This window comes from Coregonus lavaretus (genome assembly GCF_964263955.1).
Source record: "Coregonus lavaretus genome assembly, chromosome: 14".
NCBI lineage: Eukaryota > Metazoa > Chordata > Actinopteri > Salmoniformes > Salmonidae > Coregonus > Coregonus lavaretus.
The window spans coordinates 25384247-25406930 of record NC_140001.1 but is presented as its reverse complement, the minus strand read 5'-3'; the positions used below and the strand labels follow the sequence as shown (position 1 = coordinate 25406930).

At 43.6% G+C, this 22684-nt stretch overlaps 2 protein-coding genes across 4 annotated transcripts in view; one reads left to right on the top strand and one right to left on the bottom strand.

Moving 5' to 3' along the window:
- The first annotated feature begins 740 nt into the window (after positions 1-740).
- Positions 741-14702, top strand: LOC311141723 (long-chain-fatty-acid--CoA ligase 1-like). 3 transcript variants are annotated; one of them, XM_084177154.1, is made up of 21 exons: positions 741-909; positions 4666-4910; positions 5057-5171; positions 5272-5336; positions 5448-5549; positions 5746-5845; positions 7445-7623; positions 7814-7846; positions 7952-8003; positions 8223-8296; positions 8598-8675; positions 8774-8908; positions 9026-9160; positions 10775-10870; positions 10970-11042; positions 12064-12152; positions 12287-12403; positions 12491-12634; positions 12895-12996; positions 13110-13181; positions 13336-14702. In XM_084177154.1, the coding sequence occupies exons 2-21, from the start codon at positions 4668-4670 to the stop codon at positions 13474-13476; spliced, it is 2145 nt and encodes a 714-aa protein (XP_084033280.1). In that variant the 5' UTR covers positions 741-909; positions 4666-4667; the 3' UTR covers positions 13477-14702. The 3 variants fall into 3 exon arrangements, with proteins under 3 accessions (XP_084033280.1, XP_084033281.1, XP_084033282.1); XM_084177155.1 differs by lacking the exon at positions 741-909 and adding an exon at positions 1015-1117 and having other exon boundaries at positions 13336-14696; XM_084177156.1 differs by lacking the exon at positions 741-909 and adding an exon at positions 1182-1387 and having other exon boundaries at positions 13336-14696.
- Positions 14703-14758: 56 nt separating this feature from the next.
- Positions 14759-22684, bottom strand: part of LOC311141726 (bridging integrator 3) — a 51604-nt gene continuing 43678 nt past the window's right edge. The window contains exons 7-9 of the mRNA XM_084177159.1: positions 20805-20946; positions 19704-19838; positions 14759-16497 (exon numbers count right to left, since the gene is read on the bottom strand). Of these exons, the coding sequence (XP_084033285.1) occupies positions 16351-16497; positions 19704-19838; positions 20805-20946 (424 nt within the window). The 3' untranslated portion in view covers positions 14759-16350. The remainder of the gene's footprint in view (positions 16498-19703; positions 19839-20804; positions 20947-22684) is intronic.

The window sequence follows — 22684 nt, the reverse complement described above, 5'->3', positions numbered from 1 at the left end:
AAGTGTGCAGAAGGGCATGAGACAAAGGAGTGTGAAGCAGTGGGGAAAGTGGTGGTATGTGCTAATTGTAGGGGTGGCCATGGGGCTGGGGATCAGACATGTCCAGTGCGAGAGAAGCAGGTTGAGGTTTCCAGGGTAAGATTAGAGAAGAAATTGTCATATGTGGAGGCAGTGAAGAAAGTAGAGGAAGAGGGGTCAAGGGGGGTAGTGGTGAGAGTAGGAGATATATACCAGTACAGTGGGATAGGCAAGCAAGTGATATATGTTTCAGTAAGATTGGATTTTTAGCGTTTATAGCAATGGTTATTAATTGTACTGCAGGGATGGAACGTAAGTCGAAGAAAATTGAAGTTGTGGTAGCAGCTGCAGAGAGATATTTGGGTGTGCGAGACTTGACAGCAGAAGAGTTACAGAGAGTGTTAAGTGGTGATGTCCCATCATTTCAGGTTGAGTGCATGAGGTAGGAGTGAGTATATTTAAATAGTGGAGAAGGGTGGGGTTAATTATTAGTAATAGTTTTGAATGTGTGAGTGTAGTGTTAGATGGTAGGATATTTATTTGGTTTGTTTTATTTTATTTTTCAAGGAAAGATAAGGGAGTTGTACTCCAGTCTAGTAGGTGGCGGTAATGCAACAAATTGGATGCCAACCGCCGTTAAACCTCATGGAAGAAGAAGAAGAGGTCTCCAGTAGGTGGCAGTAAAGAGTGGGGCCTGAGAGATGAGGTCTCCAGTAGATGGCAGTATAGAGAGGGGCCTGAGAGATGAGGTCTCCAGATGTACCCCTCTCAAGAAGAGGGGGGTTAAGGGTTACACTTTGGTATGTTTGGTGGCGGGTGGTGATTTCGCTACTCCTGTCGAAGTAGAGGAACACAATTTGAAGAAAATCGGGTGACTTAGATTTTATTCAGGTAAGAGTCAGTTGCGTTGAGACTTGTGAAACGACTTCTTTAAAACTGTGGGGAAAGTTCTCTACTAGGTACAAATTAACTAGAGTAGGTAATTGGAACACACTTTGTAGTGACACTATTGGATACAAAGTAGCGTACTCAACGTGGCATAAGTGCAATACACTTACAACCTGTTTACCATTTCCATTCGATACTAGCTTTGAAACAGGTACAGTACAGTTTTGACGATGTTGAGTTGTCCTGCACTATTCTGTAAATGAAGAGAGAGAGTCAGAGGCGTGTGTCTATTCTGAAGATGATGCATGTTAAATTATGTATTGCCATGAATGGGACAGAAATTCGATTTTCGAGCTCACCGTCAATCTGGCTGTTTTTAGTTACATTGTAGCCTTTTATTTTGCAAGCTACAGTATTAGTTAACACCCCAATATCTACACAGTAACTGAAAGACAAAATATTCTAAACTTTGCAATACATGGTAAGAAATTGTCAGCTGCCATAACAGTAGGTTATCAGTTTCAAGGAAGGATATATTTCAAATACTTCTTTGTACTTTTAATTCTAGCATATGAGGTGAAAACACCCTTTGCAGAATTATGTGGTCCTTCTTTTTCCCCAAACAAAGGTAAGTGCTATATGGCTTGAAACCAATGGTATTTGGCCAGCTGGACCAAACCCGTGTATAGCTTGAGTTCTTTGGCATTCCTCCTATTGCAGTTCATGCTGTACAGTTACCCGAAATAATGCCTGGCTGCATGTACCCATGTGTCTTCATTTAGTTTGTTTTTGCAAGGGCTTTGTGCCTTTGCCTTAATATTGAAGTCTATGTCTGTCAATGGAAACCACAGGCAAGGTGTTAAAAAGTTGTTGATGTTGCTGGAATGCAGTCTGGGCAGGGCTGAGTTGGCACACTGTTGTGTTGCTGGTACAGTCAGACAGTGGAGGTAAAGTAACACTGTGGATAAAGTAACACTGTGGACAGCTGAAGTTTGTGTCCATTTATGCATAGTGGGCTGTGCTGCTTTAGTGTACAAACACACATTCTAGACAGGCCCTCCTTTTAATCAATACCATGGGAGTCTAATGATGGTGGTAGGAGTGCTGCAAAGACCTCCTGTGTTCTTTGTGTGTGTGTGTTGACTAGAGTGATGGCCTCTGCTCTGCTCTGTCTGCTCCTGGACTGTTAATCTTCCCAGCAGCCCATCATGGTGATGGTTACCGTGCCTTCTGTTTTCCTCTCCATCGCCTTTCCCTTCCCAAAACCCTAATTGTGACTATGTCTGTGTTTTTCACGCTTCATTTGGGAATCACAGCCGGGAAAACAATGTGCATTTCATTCTCTCTCCCCCTTACTCTCTCACTCATTCACTAACCTCACGTGTCCCCAGTGCTCTTCCCATCTCCACTCAGATCCCTTGCTTCTGTGACCACATGGAAGCAGTGCAAAATGTACTAAACCTTTGGTATACTGCTAGGCTATGCTGTTGCTCAGTCCTTCCTCTCTCACCTGTAGTTTTCTGGGTCAGAGAATAACATTTCCTGCCATTTTTCTTTCATCAGGGATGGCCTTCGAAGCCAACATGACATTTGCTCACACACGTAATTAGATTTTTGTAGTGGGGTGGCTTTTGATCACTAGAAATCTGTAAAATACTGAAAACAATGCTTAATCTCTGCTTGATGATGAAATCCTTTGCCAACCACATTCCCCCATGCACCACTCTCCTGTAGAACATAGACCCAGGTGTGCAGTGACATAGGCACCTATGTTAATTTAGTACAAAGACAATGAGGATACAGATAGAGGGTGCAATACTGCTCCTGATCCTCATTTTAGATTTCTCCACAGACAAGCATTGCATCTTTAAACGTTCTTATTATTTTCTATTGGAGAGGATTACACATTGTGTGGTTTTTGCTTTTGTCTTAGTGTTGCTCTGTTTTTATCTCTGTTTATGCCTGCCAGCAGGAGTGAATATGCACAGACATGCAAACTGCCCTTGGGTGTCTGTTTAAATATTTGTCATTTTTGAAACTCTAAGCTGGTGCTTTATGGCACCTTTTAATGTGTACCTTACTGAGCAGTATAGGTGATTCATTCCAGATTGTTGTGTTTACTCTAAAGGCTATAGAGAAAATATATGTTAGAGGCCTACAATGTGTGTATTTAATCCCTCTTAGATATTTCATTTGCTTAGTAACTGTTTCACATGTCTCCATTATTCCCTTTGTCTCATTTCTGTTTGGGACTAAGTGCCAGGGAAGCACAATAGTCCCTGTCTGGTTCTGACAATAGCCATAATGAATGGGACTGAGGGAGGAAGGGTGATAATGCTACATTCTAGTCTAGATAAAGAGAGAAATAGGGGAATATAGGGGGATATTCTCTTCTCAGCAAACCATCATTTTTGATGTGTCATCTATGAAAGCCCATTTATTTTCTCATTGGTATATGTCAAAGGAGCCATGGGGACCTTCCAAACTCAGACTGCAACTTTTCAGCAGGTGTAGTGCAATGCTTAGGGCAATTGTTGCCATATTTATTATTTTATCAGCTAACAGAATTGATGAATTATTATGGATGCTGGGCACAGTATGAATTATGTGACCATTCCAACAGGGCATTTTATTTGAGTTCAGAGCAATATATTCTGGTTAGATATTGTGCATTTGGAGAGGTCCTAGAACTTTCAAAGAACTTGAAGAAAAAGTAATGAGAAAAATGATGAATCTTTGGTCATTTTCTTCTCTATGGGGGTGAACTGGGAAATGGTTGGCCTGCTTTAAAGACTGAAGGAGAGGGGAGTGACCACCCTTTATCCCCTTTACTTCTGAAAGAAGGGGGGAGAAAGTGGGTGAGAGGTTGAGGGGTATGGGGGAGGGGGATTTATTTGGTGAAGTGAATTCCATGTGCTGATGCAGAGAAAGTGGAACGGTGGACAAACTCATAGTTTGGAGAGACTTAGAAGATTTTAGAAGACAGGAGGGTGTGAGAATGAAATGCTTTAGTAGATGTATGTTTGTTTCACATTTGTTTTGGTTAACATGTTGTGCCCACGTTTCTTTCTCGTACTCTGGTTTGGTTGTGACCATTACAGACTGGCAGGGAAACATTAGGGTGGACCTACAGGCTGTCCCTCCCATCTCCCCACCAAACTACTCTCTTTCTCTCTCACTCGCTCTCTCTCTTTATTCTCTCCTCTCTCTAGCTCCATTTATGTTGGTGGACACAGCATTGACTAAATGCCTGTTTCTGGTTAGCCAATCATGATTACTTCCGAGTGTCTGTCCTCTATACACCCCAGCCATTCATTCTCTCCTCAGTCCCCCCCGTCTGTCTGCTGAGCTGGAGGGCCAGTGTGCGTCGGCTTTTAAAAACAGAGGATGTTGCATTGTTTAGTTTTGGTGACCAAGTTTGTTTGTTGTCATTTAGCTTTATTCATTTTGTGCTGTATACGATTTGTCAGTTTCATTCCTAATTGTTCCATAAACATTGACCCCCCTCAGCCCCTCTTTTCCCTGAAACATTTAGAAAACTATTGTATAGGGGAGATTAGCTACTCTTTCTTGCATACTGCACATGCTTTATGTTCTGTTTCTAAAGTACAATAGCACCTCTGTGGACGTCTTTTCACAAGTTTGTAGAGAATTCCTGGATGTAATTGCTTCCCCTTTCACGTTTACACTCTCATTACATTTCTCTCTCATTCATTCAGGCAAATACACTCATATTCTCTCTCTCTCTTTCTCTCTCAGCTATGCATTTTCAGGAGTGGTTCCAGTCCCTTCGTTTCAGTGGGGGGGTTCGAGGACCTGAGAGGGAGGACTTCTGGAGCCTTGTCCCCTCTCTCCCTTCATTGTCCTCTTTCTCCGTCTCTCTGTCCCCGTCCTCTCTGCTGGGTATAGGGGCTCTGGCCTCCTTCACTGCATACTGGCTGGTGACCCGCCCTCGGCCCATGCGTCCTCCTTGTGATCTGAATGCCCAGTCTATCCCTGTACAGGTGAGAGTATTGTGTTCTGGAGCAGATGAGTGTTAGTAAGAGTAATATTTATTAAGAACAGTCGTGTTTGTTTGTGTGAGTAATAGTAGTTGTATTTATCACTGTATTTTGGATTGTATTTTTTTAATGGAGTCTATATATTGCAGGGAGAGCCCAATTGGAGGCGTTCAGCTTTGCTCAAGGACGATGTCCTGTTGGAGTTCTACTATGATGACACCAGGACAGCTTATGATATGTTCCAGAGAGGACTGAGGGTGGCAGGTGAGCTGGTCGGACACAGTGGACTAATGGGCTAGTTATGAGCAATGACAACTTACCAGACATGCCAGAGTGTACCTGACTAGAATGTGTTGATGCACAGGGGATGGCCCATGCCTTGGCTTCAGGAAACCTGGGGAACCTTACCAGTGGATCTCCTACAGTGAGGTCTGTGGATCTTTGGTCTTTGATCGTTATTGCTAAGTAATTACATACGGTATGCTCAAGCTCTATTCAATGATTTTATTATTGTTGCTGTCTGATTGTCATCTGTTTTAGGTGGCTGAACAGGCACAGGTGCTGGGCTCTGGGCTTTTGGGCAAAGGCTGCCAACCAAACCCTGAGCAGTTTGTTGGAATATTTGCCCAGAACAGGCCAGAGGTACAGAAGGCTACACATTCCTTCCCTGCTATTCTACGTAGTGAAATGCCAAGACGTTTAATCCTAATACTTCCCTGTCTGTTAGAGCACTGTCCTTGTAGAGACTCCACTAATGTGGTGACCAAGCATCAGTTAGGAAGGAGTCTGGGGTCTGTCTTTCTAATAGTGTTGCTCTGTCTCCCTCTGTTGGCGGCAGTGGATCATTTCAGAGCTGGCCTGCTACACCTTCTCAATGGCTGTAGTGCCCCTGTATGACACACTCGGAGAGGAGGCCATGGTGCATATCCTCAACCTTGGTAAGGCTGGAATACTCTGTTACAACAGACTGTAATGTATGGGTATATATATATATATATACAGTACCAGTCAAACGTTTGGACACACCTACTCATTCACAGGTTTTTCTTTATTTTTACTATTTTCTACAAGACATCAACACTATGCAATAACACATATAAAATCATGTGGTAACCCAAAAAGTGTTAAACAAATCAAAATATATTTGAGATTCTTCAAAGTAGCCACCCTTTGCCTTGATGACAGCTTTGCACACTCTTGGCATTCTCTAAACCAGCTTCATGAGGTAGTCACCTGGAATGCGTTTCAATTAACAGGTGTGCCTTGTTAATTTGTGGAATTTATTTCCTTAATGGTTTTGAGCCAATCAGTTGTGTTGTGACAAGGTAGGGTTGGTATACAGAAGATAGCCCTATTTGGTAAAAGACCAAGTCCATATTATGGCAAGAACAGCTCAAATAAGCAAAGAGAAACGACAGTCCATCATTACTTTAAGACATGAAGGTCAGTCAATCCGGAAAATTTCAAGAACTTTTACAGTTTCTTCAATTGCTATGATGAAACTGGCTCTCATGAGGACCGCCACAGGAAAGGAAGACCCAGAGTTACCTCTGCTACAGAGGATAAGTTCATTAGAGTTTTGCAGCCCAAATAAATGCTTCACAGAGTTCAAGTAACAGACACATCTCAACATCAACTGTTCAGAGGAGACTGCGTGAATCAGGCCGTCATGGTCGAATTGCTGCAAAGAAACCACTACTAAAGGACACCAATAAGAAGAAGAGACTTGCTTGGTCCAAGAAACACGAGTTTCTGATGAATTTGAGATTTTTGGTTCCAACCACCGTGTCTTTGTGAGATGCAGAGTAGGTGAACGGATGATCTCTGCATGTGTGGTTCCCACCGTGAAGCATGGAGGAGGAGGTGTGGGGGTGCTTAGCTGGTGAATCTGTCAGTGATTTATTTAGAATTCAAGGCACACTTGACCAGCATGGCTACCACAGCATTCTGCAGCGATACGCCATCCCATCTGGTTTGCGCTTAGTGGGACTATCATTTGTTTATCAACAGGACAATGACCCAAAACACACCTCCAGGCTGTGTAAGGGCTATTTGACCAAGAAGAAGAGTGATGGTGTGCTGCATCAGATGACCTGGCCTCCACAATCACCCGACATCAACCCAATTGAGATGGTTTTGGATGAGTCGGACCGCAGAGTGAAGGAAAAGCAGCTAACAAGTGCTCAGCATATGTGGGAACTCCTTCAAGACTATTGGAAAAGCATTCCAGGTGAAGCTGGTTGAGAGAATGCCAAGAGTGTGCAAAGCTGTCATCAAGGCAAAGGGTGGCTACTTTGAAAAATCTAAAATATAGTTTGATTTATTTAACACTTCTTTGGTTAATACATGATTCCATATGTGTTATTTCATAGTTTTGATGTCTTCACTATTATTCTACTATGTAGAAAATAGTAAAAATAAAGAAACACCCTTGAATGAGTAGGTGTGTCCAAACATTTGACTGGTACTATATATATATATATGTCCACCACTGTCCTATTACTCTTCTTGTTCATTCTGGCTGTTTCACCTCCTAGCGGAGATCTCCCTGGTGATCTGTGACAAGGAGGAGAAGGCAGAGTCCCTTCTGGGGAATAAGGAGAAGGGTGTGACGCCTACTCTCTCCTGTCTGGTGCTCTTCAATGCCTGCAGTGATGCCATAGTGGAGAGGGGGAAGAACTGTGGTGTGGAGATTCTAGAACTCACACAGCTCATGGTGGGAGGAGGGTAGATGTATACAATGTAAAGATGATGAATTGCTAGAATAGATGCCTGCTTCTTTAGTTGGGATATTGGATCAACATCACAAACAAAAGATCACATCACAAACCCTTTCACTGGGGTTAGATTATAAGTCACCTTGAGTACCACAGACATGACCTTGTGTTTGTATGTGCATATTGCAGGAACTTGGACGACAGAACCTCACAGAACCTGTGGTGAGTTTTCCTCTGGTAAATGTCGATTAGGTCTCAATTACAGTTTTTGCTGCTTCCCTACTGTTTTTGATCCTGTTGTCAATCATCTGTGTCTGTTTGTTGCAGCCACCCCAACCCCAGGACCTGGCAGTCGTGTGCTTCACCAGTGGAACAACAGGTACCATGTGTTTTTATAGATCTCTGTGTGAGGCCTCAAGTACCCCCACTACCCTGCATGTTAATCATATACTTAAGCATTTACCCACACTGCTAGGAATGTGCCCATGGGGGCCCACTGACAACCTCTCATTATGTTATGAGATAAATTCCGGTGCTACACAGAGCCGTGCAATGATGCCCTCCTTCAAACTAAACTGTGTTCTGTTTATTTGGGCAGGAAAGCCCAAGGGAGCCATGATCACCCACGGCAACATCGCCTCCAACTCCTCCTCTGTTATTAAGATCCTGGAGGTCTGTTCTGGCTCCCACCTCCGTCTTGAATTCAGAAGGAGTTTCATGGCTAGCTCCATTTTCTCTCTATTTGTCTCACTCCATCCATCTCTCTCACTGTTCTTCTCCCTGTAGTGTTTTAAGATATAATAAATGGGATGTTTAATAGCCCTTGTGAATGCGAAATAGTTTACCCATAATTGTCCTTGTAAAAGATACATTGCTGTTGTAAAATCTAGATTGCATATTTAATTGGTTGTATGCCATCTCTATTATCCACTGTGTAACTGTTTTATGCGTCAATTATTTCCCTCCATTACAGGGGTCATTTGTGATTCAGCAAGAGGACGTGTCAATCTCTTACCTGCCTCTTGCCCACATGTTTGAGAGGATGATTCAGGTAGCTCACCCTCTTTTGATTACAATAATACTTTTATATGTCTGTCTTGGTGACTATGCATGTCAGACAGTGCTTCTAAATGGTCCTGTCTTCCTCAGGTGTCCATGTTATGTCATGGGGCCAGGGTAGGATTCTACCAGGGGGATATCTCCCTGCTCATGGACGATATTAAGACTCTGAAACCCACCTTCTTCCCAGTGGTGCCTCGCCTACTCAACCGCATCTACGACAAGGTCAGCAGATGAGTCCAAATCCTATGATACTGTACCAACCATACCAATTTTGTTTGTTTATGTAGGATTTTATTTTTTTCTATGCTCTTTTCTGTGTGCATGCATGTCTGTGTGTAGATCTTAGGCTCCATGACGTCCCCATTGCGCCGGGCAGTGCTGCACTATGCGGTGAGGAGGAAGCAGGCTGAGCTCAGCAGTGGGGTGGTACGTAACAACAGTCTGTGGGACAGGCTGGTGTTCAACAGGATTCAGGTCAGTCACTGAACACATACAGTGCATTCAGAAAGTATTCAGACCCCTTCCCTTTTTCCACATTTTGTTACGTTACAGCCTTATTCTAAAATGGATTAAATATTATTTTCTTCTCATCAATCTACACACAATACCCCATAATGACAAAGCGAAAACAGGTTTTTATAAATTTTTGCAAATGTATTTCAAATAAAAACAGATACCTTACTTACATAAGTATTCAGACCCTTTGATATGAGACTCAAAATGTCCATTGATCATCCTTGAGATGTTTCTACAACTTGATTGGAGTCCACCTGTGGTAAATTCAATTGATTGGACATGATTTGGAAAGGAGCACACCTGTCTATGTAAGGTCCTACAGTTGACAGTGCATGTCAGAGCAAAAACCAAGCCATGAGGTCGAAGGAATTGTCCATAGAGCTCCGAGACAGGATTGTGTCAAGGCACAGATCTGGGGAAGGGTACCAAAACATTTCTGCAGCATTGAAGGTCCCCAAGAACACAGTGGCCTCCATCATTCTTAAATGGAAGAAGTTTGGAACCACCAAGACTCTTCCTAGAGCTGGCCACCCGGCCAAACTGAGCAATCTGGGGAGAAGGGCCTTGGTCAGGGAGGTGACCAAGAACCCGATGGTCACTCTGACAGAGCTCCAGAGTTCCTCTGTGGAGATGGGAGAACCTTCCAGAAGGACAACCATCTCTGCAGCACTCCACCAATCAGGCCTTTATGGTAGAGTGGCCAGACGGAAGCCACTCCTCAGTAAAAGGCACATGACAGCCTGCTTGGAGTTTGCTAAAAGGCACCTAAAGGACTCTCAGACCATGAGAAACAAGATGTTCTGGTCTGATGAAACCAAGATTGAACTCTTTGGCCTGAATGCCAAACGTCACGTCAGGAGGAAACCTGGCACCATCCCTACGGTGAAGCATGGTGGTGGCAGCATCATGCTGTGGGGATGTTTTTCAGCGCCAGGGACTGGGAGACTAGTCAGGATTGAGGGAAAGATTAATGGAGCAAAGTACAGAGAGATCCTTAATGAAAACCTGCTCCAGAGCGCTCAGGACCTCAGACTGGGGCGAAGGTTCACCTTCCAACAGGACAACGACCCTAAGCACACAGCCAGGACAAGTCTCTGAATGTCTTTGAGTGGTCCAGCCAGAGCCCAGACTTGAACCCGATCGAACATATCTGAAGAGACCTGAAGATAGCTGTGCCCTACGCTCCCCATCCAACCTGACAGAGCTTGAGAGGATCTGCAGAGAAGAATGGGAGAAACTCCCCAAATACAGGTGTGCCAAGCTTGTAGCGTCATACCCAAGAAGACTCAATGTTGTAATCGCTGCCAAAGGTGCCTCAACAAAGTACTGAGTAAAGGGTCTGAATACTTATGTAAAAGTCATATTTCAGTTTTTTTTTAAACTGTTTTTGCTTTGTTATTATGGGGTATTGGGTGTATATTTGAGGGGGGGAAACGATTTAATCAATTTTAGAATAAGGCTGTAATGGAACAAAATGTGTGAATACTTTCCGAATGCACTGTAAAGTCTCCCTTTTCAGAAAACTGTATTTGTTAGATGTAATTGGATTCTAGTTGTTTCTTTGTGTTTCAGGCTAATTTAGGAGGTAATCTGAGGTTCATTCTGACCGCCTCGGCCCCCATCTCCCCCACCGTGCTCTCCTTCCTCAGGGCCACCCTCGGCTGTCTGGTGAGAATGCCTGCCTGGAGCTCAGGCTAAATGTATGGGTTTATTTCTGATGGGAGTGTGAGGTTTAGTGATGTGGAATGTGCCTGCTGCTCTGTGCAGATCTTCGAGGGTTACGGGCAGACTGAATGCACAGCAGGCTGCACCTTCTCCATGCCAGGTGACTGGAGTGCAGGTAAGGGGCTGGGTCTCTGACTATGGGAAACTATGTACTTCATATCTGGAGACAACTAGTCACTGATCAAATCAAATCAAATCAAATTGTATTGGTCACATGCGCCGAATACAACAGGTGCAGACATTACAGTGAAATGCTTACTTACAGCCCTTAACCAACAGTGCATTTATTTTTAACGAAAAAAGTAAAAATAAAACAACAACAAAAAAGTGTTTAGAGAAAAAAAGAGCAGAAGTAAAATAAAGTGACAGTAGGGAGGCTATATATACAGGGGGGTACCGTTGCAGAGTCAATGTGCGGGGGCACCGGCTAGTTGAGGTAGTTGAGGTAATATGTACATGTGGGTAGAGTTGCATAAATGAGTGACTATGCATAAATAATTAACAGAGTAGCAGCAGCGTAAAAAGGATGGGGTGGGGGGGCAGTGCAAATAGTCCGGGTAGCCATGATTAGCTGTTCAGGAGTCTTATGGCTTGGGGTTAGAAGCTGTTGAGAAGTCTTTTGGACCTAGACTTGGCACTCCGGTACCGCTTGCCGTGCGGTAGCAGAGAGAACAGTCTATGACTAGGGTGGCTGGAGTCTTTGACAATTTTGAGGGCCTTCCTCTGACACCGCCTGGTATAGAGGTCCTGGATGGCAGGAAGCTTGGCCCCAGTGATGTACTGGGCCGTACGCACTACCCTCTGTAGTGCCTTGCGGTCGGAGGCCAAGCAGTTGCCATACCAGGCGGTGATGCAACCAGTCAGGATGCTCTCGATGGTGCAGCTGTAAAAAATTTTGAGGATCTGAGGACCCATGCCAAATCTTTTCAGTCTCCTGAGGGGGAATAGGCTTTGTCGTGCCCTCTTCACGACTGTCTTGGTGTGTTTGGACCATGATAGTTCGTTGGTGATGTGGACACCAAGGAACTTGAAGCTCTCAACCTGTTCCACTACAGCCCCGTCGATGAGAATGGGGCTGTAGTGATCCCATTATCTGCATGTTGGTTATACTCTGGTACTGTGTGTGTGTGTCTCAGGCCATGTTGGTGCTCCCCTGCCCTGTGCCATGGTGAAGTTGGTTGACATTCCTGATATGAACTATTATGCCAAGAACGGAGAAGGAGAGGTGAGGTGGTAAAAAAGCATAATGGTATTACCGTGTTATTGTACAACATACCCAGCAAAAATGTATCACTCTGGCTGTTGTGTATCAAGTGCTGTTCCTATATTAACACTGTTCCTACCTTTCTGCTGAGTTAGATCTGTATCCGTGGCCACAGTGTGTTCCGGGGGTACCTGAAAGATGAGGAGAAAACAACAGAGGCCCTGGACAGTGATGGCTGGCTGCACAGTGGAGATGTGGGCCAGTGGCTACCGGTGAGCTGGGTTACCATAGAGGACAATGATCAGTAGATACTCCAGTCAGTCAAGTCATGAATGTGTGTCGGTATGTTTTCCTGTTAGAATGGGACACTTCGCATCATCGACAGGAAGAAGCACATCTTCAAGCTGTCCCAGGGAGAGTACATTGCCCCTGAGAAGATTGAGAATGTCTACATGCGTTGTGTCCCTGTGCTACAGGTCTTTGTGCACGGAGACAGCCTACAGGTATTTGATATACCAGTACTCTGTAGTCCCCTGTAGCTCAGTTGGTAGAGCATGGCGCTTGCAACGCCAGGGTTGTGGGTTCATTTCCCATGGGGGGCCAGTATGAAAATGTATGCACTCACTAACTGTAAGTCGCTCTGGATAAGAGCGTCTGCTAAATGACTAAAATGTAAATGTACTCTTGTATTCACTGTCAGAGAATAGTCCTTTTTCTAAGACACAGTCATTCTCACTAACACTGTTTTATGTTCTGTTTCCAGGGTCACCTGATCGGTATTGTTGTGCCAGACCCAGAAGTGTTCATTGACTGGGTTAAGGAGAGGGGAATCGTTGGAACCTATGAGGAACTCTGCCAGAATCCAGTATGTGACGTCACCCTGGTTCACTCAATAGGCCATCTGCACCTTTACAATGTTTGCTGTTGTTGGATTGTATCAACTCCGAAGGTACTGATTGAAATCTTCTCTCACTACAGGATGTGAAGAAAGAAGTGTTAGAAGACATGACAGCCGTGGGGAAGGAAGCTGGGCTGAAGTCATTTGAGCAGGTGAGGAATCTTCAACATGAATACAGGCATACATTGGCTTCATATTTGTAACTAATGGTGCCATGGTATATGAAGACATAAAACATGGTGTAACAGGAAACTGAATACAACATAAAGAGTCTGATCGTTTTGCCATCTCTTTCCTCACTTTTAGGTGAAGGACTTGCACCTGCATCCAGAGATGTTCAGTGTTAGCAACGGTCTCCTCACCCCCACTCTGAAGACCAGACGAGTGGACATCCACAGGGTCTTCCAGGAACAGATAACAAACATGTACAGCACCACTGCCATCTAGAAGACCTCTATCCACTGTAACATGCTCACACACACACCCTGACATTTACATGAACTGTGTCTGTGTTTCCTGTCACTGGACAAAGATATGCAGTTTGCTGGATCTCACTATAGTACTAAAAACTGAGCATGTAGCCAAGCCAACAGAGGCAATTCCTACAGTACCCAGCTCAATACTATCAAACACATTTGGTACGGTTTTCAGGGGATTCCAGTCTGATACCATGCTGCTTCTTGTACATCAGTGTGTCAAATGTATTTTCATTGTTTACACATCATAGACAGTAGGAACAACAACATTAAATGGGACCAAACTATTTTTGCTCAAATGTTGTCCTTGCACAAAACCTGTCCGTAGAAAAAAAAAAAAAAAAAAAAATTGGGTAGAGAGCCGTGAGCAAGTAGACACTAGGTGGGCCTGATAATGCCCCCCTGGACCACACTTCCATCCTCCTGACTAATATGTAGCATCTAAACCTCGTGAAGGCTGCTTCTTGCAGTGTAAATGAATTAATATTCAGGTGTGTATTCTAGAGATGATTGTTTAGTGTTCTCAGTGAAGCTGTGACTGAGATACAGTAGCTTTGAACAAGACGATATCTGCAGTAAATCATTCCCATTTACTGACCACAGTCCTTTCTCCAAGGTTATATAAGGGATTCAACTGAAACATTACCCTTAAAGACATGCGCCGGAACTTCTTTAAACCGCCGGCTTTGGTCTGGGTGTGTCAATGTGTAGTTCATACATTCATAAGCTATGAGTAGAATTACTGTCTTATCTCAATTAGCCACTAAATCCTTAGTTTGAAAGGGACTGTGCTGCGCCATTTTCCCCCACATGGGCCAGCCCCTAGCAATTTGAGTTCTAGCCAATGAGCTTCAGCCCCTCGCCATTTGAGTGACAGCTAGAAAGATGCATACACCGTAGCACCTGAGAAAGCGCAATGACGTGGTGCACATATAACATAATACATTTTCGGGGACTACTTTTGGCTTGTGAGCACTCACTACTTTTAAAACTACTGCCAAAAAATTATACAAAAGTACCGGAGAATCTCTTTATAATTTATGCAGTTGCCATTAAATAGTGAATTTGTAAATGGGAAGTGCATTTTAAACTGTGAATATTGATGAATTATGTTCACTGGGCACGATTGACTAAATCCCAACAATGTAGAAATATTATTGTATGTTGCTTTCCTTAATAAAGAAACTATGATGATTATCATTCGTCAATTTCATTTAGTTGAAGTGTATGACAAGGCAGATCACTGAAGGAGACACTTCTTACATCTATTTATTGCATGGTTGTTCATAGAAAATGACAATGGAAAAAGCTTTACTGAACACAATGTCTAAACAGATGGTAACAGAGCAACAACAAAACTGCTTAATAAAACCCACTAACATTAAAGAAACAGATTACAAGTCAAGTTTCTCACTCAATAACAATGTTAATTAAACTAGAACTATGTTTTGGAAAAGGTAACCAAATAATAAAAAAAATACACATTTAGTCAAGTATGCATTTTGTGCATAGCTGTCCACAAAGAAAAGGCACACATGTCAAGAGAGAATTCCCTCAAAACATGACAAATTGACAATCATTGACTAAGGAAAAATGTCATCCTCAAGCAGAAGCATTTGCCATTAATAAATATCCAACAAAGGTGGGTATAATAGTTAAGTGATGTACTTCAATCATATGCCATGATCTCATCTTAGGCAATAACTGATAGACATGGTCCTCTCCTGGTTTTATTTGATCTGGTATGTAGTAGGAACATTTACTGGAGAGTTTAAATCAATAATTAAACTGTTTGCACAAATAAAACTGAGCACAAACAATGGAACAAAGAACAACAAAGATATGGTCAAATGAAGGAAAGCTATGAGAACAATGAACAGTAAGTGTCACTAGAGGGAACAAGAGCGTTGCTTTTGAAAGGCAAGCACTCTAGCTTGACTTGTAAAACCTACATGAAGAACAAGATAAGGGTATAAGGACTATCTCAGTCTAAGACTATGTCAGATTGTCCTTTTCAGAAGCAGGGGACGATTAGGGAACAGACAAAAACATTTTGACACTCCTTTATACAGCCACCATCAGAGGTCTGAAGATTAAAGAGTTTGACGTATTATATCCATAGCCAGGAAACTGGAGTGGCTAGTGTTAAATACTACAGGTAACTTTCAATATAATTTTTACCCCAACAAATAAGCTCCCAGTCCACAATGCACAGGCTAGATCAGTGTGCATAACCCCTGAGGGAGGGAGAAATACAGAGATTCAACTGAATGTAGCTTTCTGACCTACACTTCATCCTCTAGTCTGCTAACATTTCAATATTAGTGTTCAAGACAGTACTACCAATATGGTACAATAAATTACATTTTGGTACGTACCTTGATTTGGAAATGATTACAAAACTCAAACGATCAAAACCGAGTATGCAGCTTTGAGAAGAAAGTGTGACCCACGGATATCCTATAAATCTACTAGTTCTATATGTAATTCTATGGTGTGACCCACAAATGAGTTCTTAGAACAGTTTCATTCCATGATTTAAAAAATATATATACATATTGGCTTATGATAATAGCACTTGGCTGATGGCTTGGTAAATGTGGCAGTTAAAATGCTTTGAATTGCTATCAGTGTTTCTTTAGACGTGAGAAAAGGGTCAGATGTGAGAGAGAGAGAGGTGGGAAGATGAGTGCAAGAAAGAAATTGATGATTAGGATATGACCAAAGCTGTCCATTTGCACAGTGAGAAGGATCCTGAAGAGCAATCCATTCACTGAGGTTTGAAAGGAGTCAAGGCCAGAGGTATAGAGCGAGCCCTTCCCCTCCTTGGTGTTCTCTCCCGCGCTCAGTCATCAGCGACAATAGACAGAGCACGCAGCTCACTCAGCTTGGCTTCATTCTCCCTCTCCCTCTGCTCATCAGTCAGCCCTGCCTGGTCGATCTGATCTGTCAACTCACTGAAGATATTGTGCATCTCCGTGAAGTACACCACCTGAAAGAGAGAAGGAAAGAGATGAATGGTTAATTTACTGAGGTGGAAGACTTTAAGAGGATGAGGATCTTACAGAAAGAGAGCAGTTGAAGTTCAAATCAGAACCCTGCCCAGTCCACCCCCCCCAATCTAACCACAGTTTACTTACAACATGCAGAGGCTCATGGTCCTATAGCCCTTCACCTCCACTAATGAGAAGCCATTCAGAAGTAAAGGAGCGAGCCCGTAGAAATCAAACAACTAAAACAAAGCCCAAACCCCAGCACTTCAGTGGGTAGTGACCCTGCCTTTTCTCTTCCAATCTGAACATGATACAGAGAGTGTTCGCTGAAAGCTTTCTTGACACATTCCACCCCTGTTTCTTCCCCCAGTTCATGAGTCAGGATCCCAGGAGAGATGCTTTGATGATTAATAGACTTTAATCACATTACAAGACTCCAAAAGAGTGGGCAGAGAATGAAAGTACTGGGAAATACAACCCCTTGAAACCCACACACATTTCAATATTTATTCATGCAGCGATGCATACGCTACAGTGCACTTAAGGGGGCATTTCTGACTTATTTGCAAATGCACACGTGTGTTCTGTTCTATATAGAGGCTGGAATAAAATAATAGCTGCTGGCAGATCAAGGGCGTTGAAGAATATAGACAGGCCATTTCAGATAGGAAAATGAAGATCTCTCTCTCTTGGGTAGGGAGAAGACGTAGCCACATGCTACTATAAGAGCTTTGTCACAGGAGGCATGCTGGTAGAGAAATGATCATGTAGCCATTTTCAACTAATTACATTTGAACAGTGATTAACTATCCAAATGTCTAATCCACATGACGTGTGCCAGCTGCAGCCCAGTTATATTAACAGAAGCCAGTTGGTATACCCAGTGACTAACCGGAAGAGGAACCCAGTTTGAAAAGCCTGTGTGTGTTTATACCGAACTCTGTCACTTAGACCACATGAGTGGGCCATGAGTATTGGGTTACCGGTGTATGTGGGGACAAAGCGGATATTTTTCATTTGAAAAGTGGCTTGGTGAAAAAGCTATGGGATACATGTCAGTTATAATGTACACCAGATCACGGTGTCCGGTCTGGGGTGAACATCCTTCATGTCATCCAGTCTCTACAATTATCCCAGTAATCATGTGCCATAAACTCCATGGACCACCTATGAAAAGAAGCCAATGGCCAAATTCAGACTTATTTATATGAACTATGTGATGTCTATTTATTTTCTTATTTTTATTTTATTTTACAAATGTCCAAATACACACCCTCGTCACCCTGGCCCTGATGACTAAATATTTTTTTAGACAGAGCTACACCAACTCATCTGACCTCAACTATGACTGTTTATTTCACTAACAATATTTCAAAAACATACAGCACGTGGGAGAAAAAGTTGCAGAACTTTGGCATCCAATATGATCCCATCTATCAATCTAATCTATCGATTGCCTCAGGAGAAGTGCAAAATAACTAAATCATTATGACAGTAGCGTGTCAAAAGAACATATCATTTCTTTCAGCTTGTACAAGCAGTACAGAACACCCTAACCAAGAACAACCACAGGGAATCCAAACTCAGACAATGTCTCAATTATCCAGCATCCGTACAGGTGGACAGGCACATCCGATCACAGCAGAGCATTGCGTCCCATTCATAGCCATTTCATGGAACTCCTGCTAGTGGTGCTAGAGCCTCAGAACAAAGGGAGGCATTGTGAGGGCACCCTGGGAGGCATGCAGCAGGTCCGGGGGAGAGGGAGTCCAGACTGCGCATGGGCTGCAGTGCTGACTGACCACCCAGGAGCGGCTGTGTTGGAGGAGTGGGTGTGTAGACCAGCCCGGCGCTGGAGTCTGTCCCTCTGACCCAACTGCATCCCCCCCCGCCTCCATTCACAGTGTGCTGGGGTTAGAGATGCGCTCTCTGAGCGAATTTGAGTCATCAGCGCTTTGCCTTCAGAGGGCCCTCATTACTGTTTCAAGTCATTATTTGCAGATGACTGAGTACAGACATGCTCCAGTGTCCATAGAGGACAGAGCACTGGAAAAGGGACACTAACAGTGGGAAGGCCCAAAATCTTTACCCAATCATTTTTATCCACAACCTGTCTCTATTAAATCCTAATCTTATAGGGCATTGGATCCATGTTTCTATAATCATCATTCTAGGGAGAGATAATGGCTCAGTGATGTCCAGTGTTACATTACAGAGCTACTATGGAGGAGATAATCCTGATCAGCTAACAAGATTACCAGAGACCTAATGGCAGCTGCCAAGTTCATACAGACTACCTCCAGTGACACCATCTCCTGAGCTGTGAAGATTAGGCTCCGATGCTGTTACACAAGTTTGTCTTTACTCAGCCAGCCCAGGAGGGCTCCATTCACTTCCAGTCTTCCAGTAACAGTCATCACATACAAGCCTTCCCACCTGTTCTAATGTCATAGAAATACAGGGGGAAAGTAAAGAACTCTGTCACGGAAGACAGAACTATGGATAGATCAAAGGACGCAAATATCAACTTCCTTTGAACCCCCTCTGGGCTTGCCTGGTAGTATCAATGACACAATGTCGGCTGAGTCTGATAGGCAGCTGTCGGTCTGTCAGTGTGTTTGGGGGTGGGGCGCCAGCCTGGCCTAGTGACGTGGCCACTACTCAATCTGATTAGGCGTGTGCCAGTTTCTATCCCAAAGGGGAAATGACATGGCTGGGGTGGGGTTAACGGTGTGGGGGTGCTCGGCTCAGCTGCTGGGCTGGATAAAGCGAGGCGGGCTCGCAGGTTAGAGGGGCTGGAGCCAGACAGACAGATAGACGGACAGACCTGGGCTTCCTGGGCTAATCAGGGAGGAGTGGGGCCGTCGCTGGGGGTTAATCACATTAAGACTGGGTGGAGGGAGACAGGGAGGATTACACACACTCTCTCCACTCCACTACCACTCCATGCTGTTGGTCAACAGACTGCTGGGCGCAACACTACACCCAAATCAACAATCTACTATAATGACAAATAAAACCCATTGGACACTTTTTGAACTGGGATTGGACAGTTAACAGGTTTTGTGTATCAACTGTATGCTCATACATACCTAGGCCTAATAATTCATAACTGTGCATGTATGTATGCATTACAAAGATGGCTCACAGGAGTTAAACTGGGTATGTCATGAGTGTGCACCCAGCCAGATACACTATAGCTCACCTGTGCCCGGATGAGTGCCTCAAAGCTGGGCTGAAAGTAGTCGATGCGGCTGTGGTAGAACTTGGGCATCTCGTCCAACAGCTGCTTGTTTTTGGCTTCAAAGTCCTCCCTGACTGGTCTCAGCTCCTCCCTGGCCTGGACGGGGGCAAACAGACGACAGGTTGACACTTCAACATACACACCTCATCATAACTATGGAGTCTCAACAATAATATTCCAGCTACGTTCTCAGAAATGTCATCTGTCAATAACAATGAAAAACAATAGGAGGAATGAAAATGTGTTCTGACGCAGAGAAAAAATAAAAAGACTAATCACGACCACAAGTGAGGAGGAGTGGGTTATGTGGGAAGAGTTGGCTGTGTGCAGACCACACCACCACTGATCAGGATTATGTGTGATGTATTAGCAGGTAGTCTATTGGTGGGCATAAAAAAAATTATATCTCAGTGAATATGCATGATTTAGAGTGCATGATGTGTGTGTATGTTAGTGGGGAGGGAGGAAGGTATAACAGCATTACCTGTGAGCACTAATGTTTATCTTAAGTATCTACTCTGTGTGTCCGTCCTTAGTGAGTCTGTTTAACTGGTGTGGTAGTGTTTTGTCAAGATCATTTCTCTAAGAGCTGTGAGATTCAAAGGCCAGGGAGATAGGGGGCCTCTTTAGGCTTTGTGCCCCTGACAATGCTTTTCTCATTGTGTGTGGGTGGGCAGCCATGTGAGGGTGTGAGCCCAGGCAGTGCTGCATTGATATCTGTGAATATGTGTGTGCTGCCGAAGAGGTCTCGGTGAGTGTGTCTACAATACTCAATTACGTGCCTGTATATGTGCAGCAGTGTCTTTTCAAAAGGCAATACTTGAGAGCCTGGTAGCTTGCGTGGGTGAACAGAGAGCACATGTACAGTATACATGCACTCAACTATTTTTGTTCATATCCAGTCAACATTTGTACCTTGTTCACTTCTTGATTGTATTGAAACCACTGACACCATGCTAGGACTTCTGCTGCCCAACGGAGATATGGAGTGAGAGTTAAAGTGGCAACACGTGCCAGCAGAAGCTGTTAGCACTGTTCCGTTACATAGAAAGAGCAGTGTACCTGGTGTAGTTTGACCATGGTGGGACCCGTCTTCTCCTTCTCTTCATACTTCTCTACCTTGGACTGTAACCTCTTGTAGTCCTGTAGAGCCTGCTCCCTTCGTTTCACGGCCATGTTGAGGCTGGGGAACACACTGCTGTACCTGAGACACACACACACACACAGAGACACAGCGAATGAGATCTGACACACAGAGGCAGACCTTGAGAGACAGAGAGAGAGAGAGAGACAGAGACACAGAGAGACAGAGAGAGATAAAGATACTGAGAGCCTGCTGGACAACACATCATGGAGACAAAGTGACTGCTTTGTACCTGAGATGTGGACATAATGAGACATGACATTGCTCTGTGTACATATCTGAATGATACTTCCTACTTATTGCATTGTGTCCTCAATTCAGACCAAGAAATCTAAACAAATCATGCGAAATGAACCCAAGGTGTTGTCTTAAAATAATAAACATGTGCATTGAAAAAAGTATTGCACTTTAAGATCGAAAGTACACTACCGGTCAAAAGTTCTAGAACACCTACTCATTCAAGGGTGTTTCTTTATTTTTATTATATTCTACATTGTAGAATAATAGTGAAGACATCAAAACTATGACATAACACATATGGAATCATGTAGTAACCAAGTTACTACAAATATATTTTATATTTGAGATTCTTCAAATAGCCACCCTTTGCCATGATGACAGCTTTGCACACTCTTGGCATTCTCTCAACTAGCTTCACCTGGAATGCTTTTCCAACAGTCTTGAAGGAGTTTCCACATATGCTGAGCACTTGTTGGCTGCTTTTCCTTCACTCTGTGGTCCGACTCATCCCAAACCATCTCAATTTGGTTGAGGTCGGGGGATTGTGGAGGCCAGCACTCCATCACTCTCCTTCTTGGTAAAATAGCCCTTACACAGCCTGGAGGTGTGTTGGGTCATTGTCCTGTTGAAAAACAAATTATAGTCCCACTAAGCCCAAACCAGATGGGATGGCGTATCGCTGCAGAATGCTGTGGTAGCCATGCTGGTTAAGGTTTTTTTTTTTTTCAGCCCTCTAACCAATTGTACTATTATGTGTGTTTTTCCGCGTTATTTGTAATTTATTCTGTACATAATGTTTCTGCCATCGTCTCTTATAACCAAAAAGATCTTCTGGATATCAGGACAGCGATTACGCACCTCGTATTGGACTAAGATTTTTTCTTCAACAAGTCGGATGCGAAGGATATCCTACAGACACCTGACAAGGCCCAAATCCCCGTCATTCGCATGAGAAAGAGACGGAGATATCGTGGACGTAGGTCGGGGTGCCTTGTAAGGATCCGACGGCGAGCGAGTAAACTGCCTCTTCCATCAATCCTATTAGCCAATGTTGTTGTTTTATTTTAAATGCATTGTTGGTTAAGTGTGCCTACGTTATATCGGCATCGAACATGTCACCCTCCCTAGGAGAGGGGGTGACCTCGACAACTTATTGTTAAAACGAGAGGCTGCCTGGATCTTTAATTTAAAGACCCTTGCCCCCTTCGGTCTCAATGTAGACTTTGATTTGAAGCCATTCTTGTGATTATTGTGATTTTGCTATTCATTGTAAATGTTTGTGGGCCTATGTAGCCAAGTTGTATCTATGATCGTATGCTATCCATGTTTTTTGTGTGTTCTGTTTATCTGTGAATTAACCAATGCTATTAAGCCACACCCGGCCATGATTACAGACACCTGCGTGTGTCCTTTGACACTATATAAACTAGTGACCAGCAGTGTTTGGCATTATACCCTGATGAAGACAGCTTGTCTGTCGAAACGTTGGTTATTAGGTTATTAAATGATTGCATCTGAGCTCCTAGAGTGTGCAGCTCTCCTTTTCTTTTTCAAGCCA

What these genes read in the sequence shown, in the direction of transcription:
- LOC311141723 (XM_084177154.1), top strand. Translation starts at nt 4,668, where the DNA reads ATGCATTTTCAGGAGTGGTTCCAGTCCCTTCGTTTCAGTGGGGGGGTT. An exon ending in CCCAGTCTATCCCTGTACAG is followed by an intron (nt 4,911 to 5,056) that starts GTGAGAGTATTG and finishes TATATATTGCAG; the next exon opens with GGAGAGCCCAATTGGAGGCG. An exon ending in AGAACCTCACAGAACCTGTG is followed by an intron (nt 7,847 to 7,951) that starts GTGAGTTTTCCT and finishes TGTTTGTTGCAG; the next exon opens with CCACCCCAACCCCAGGACCT.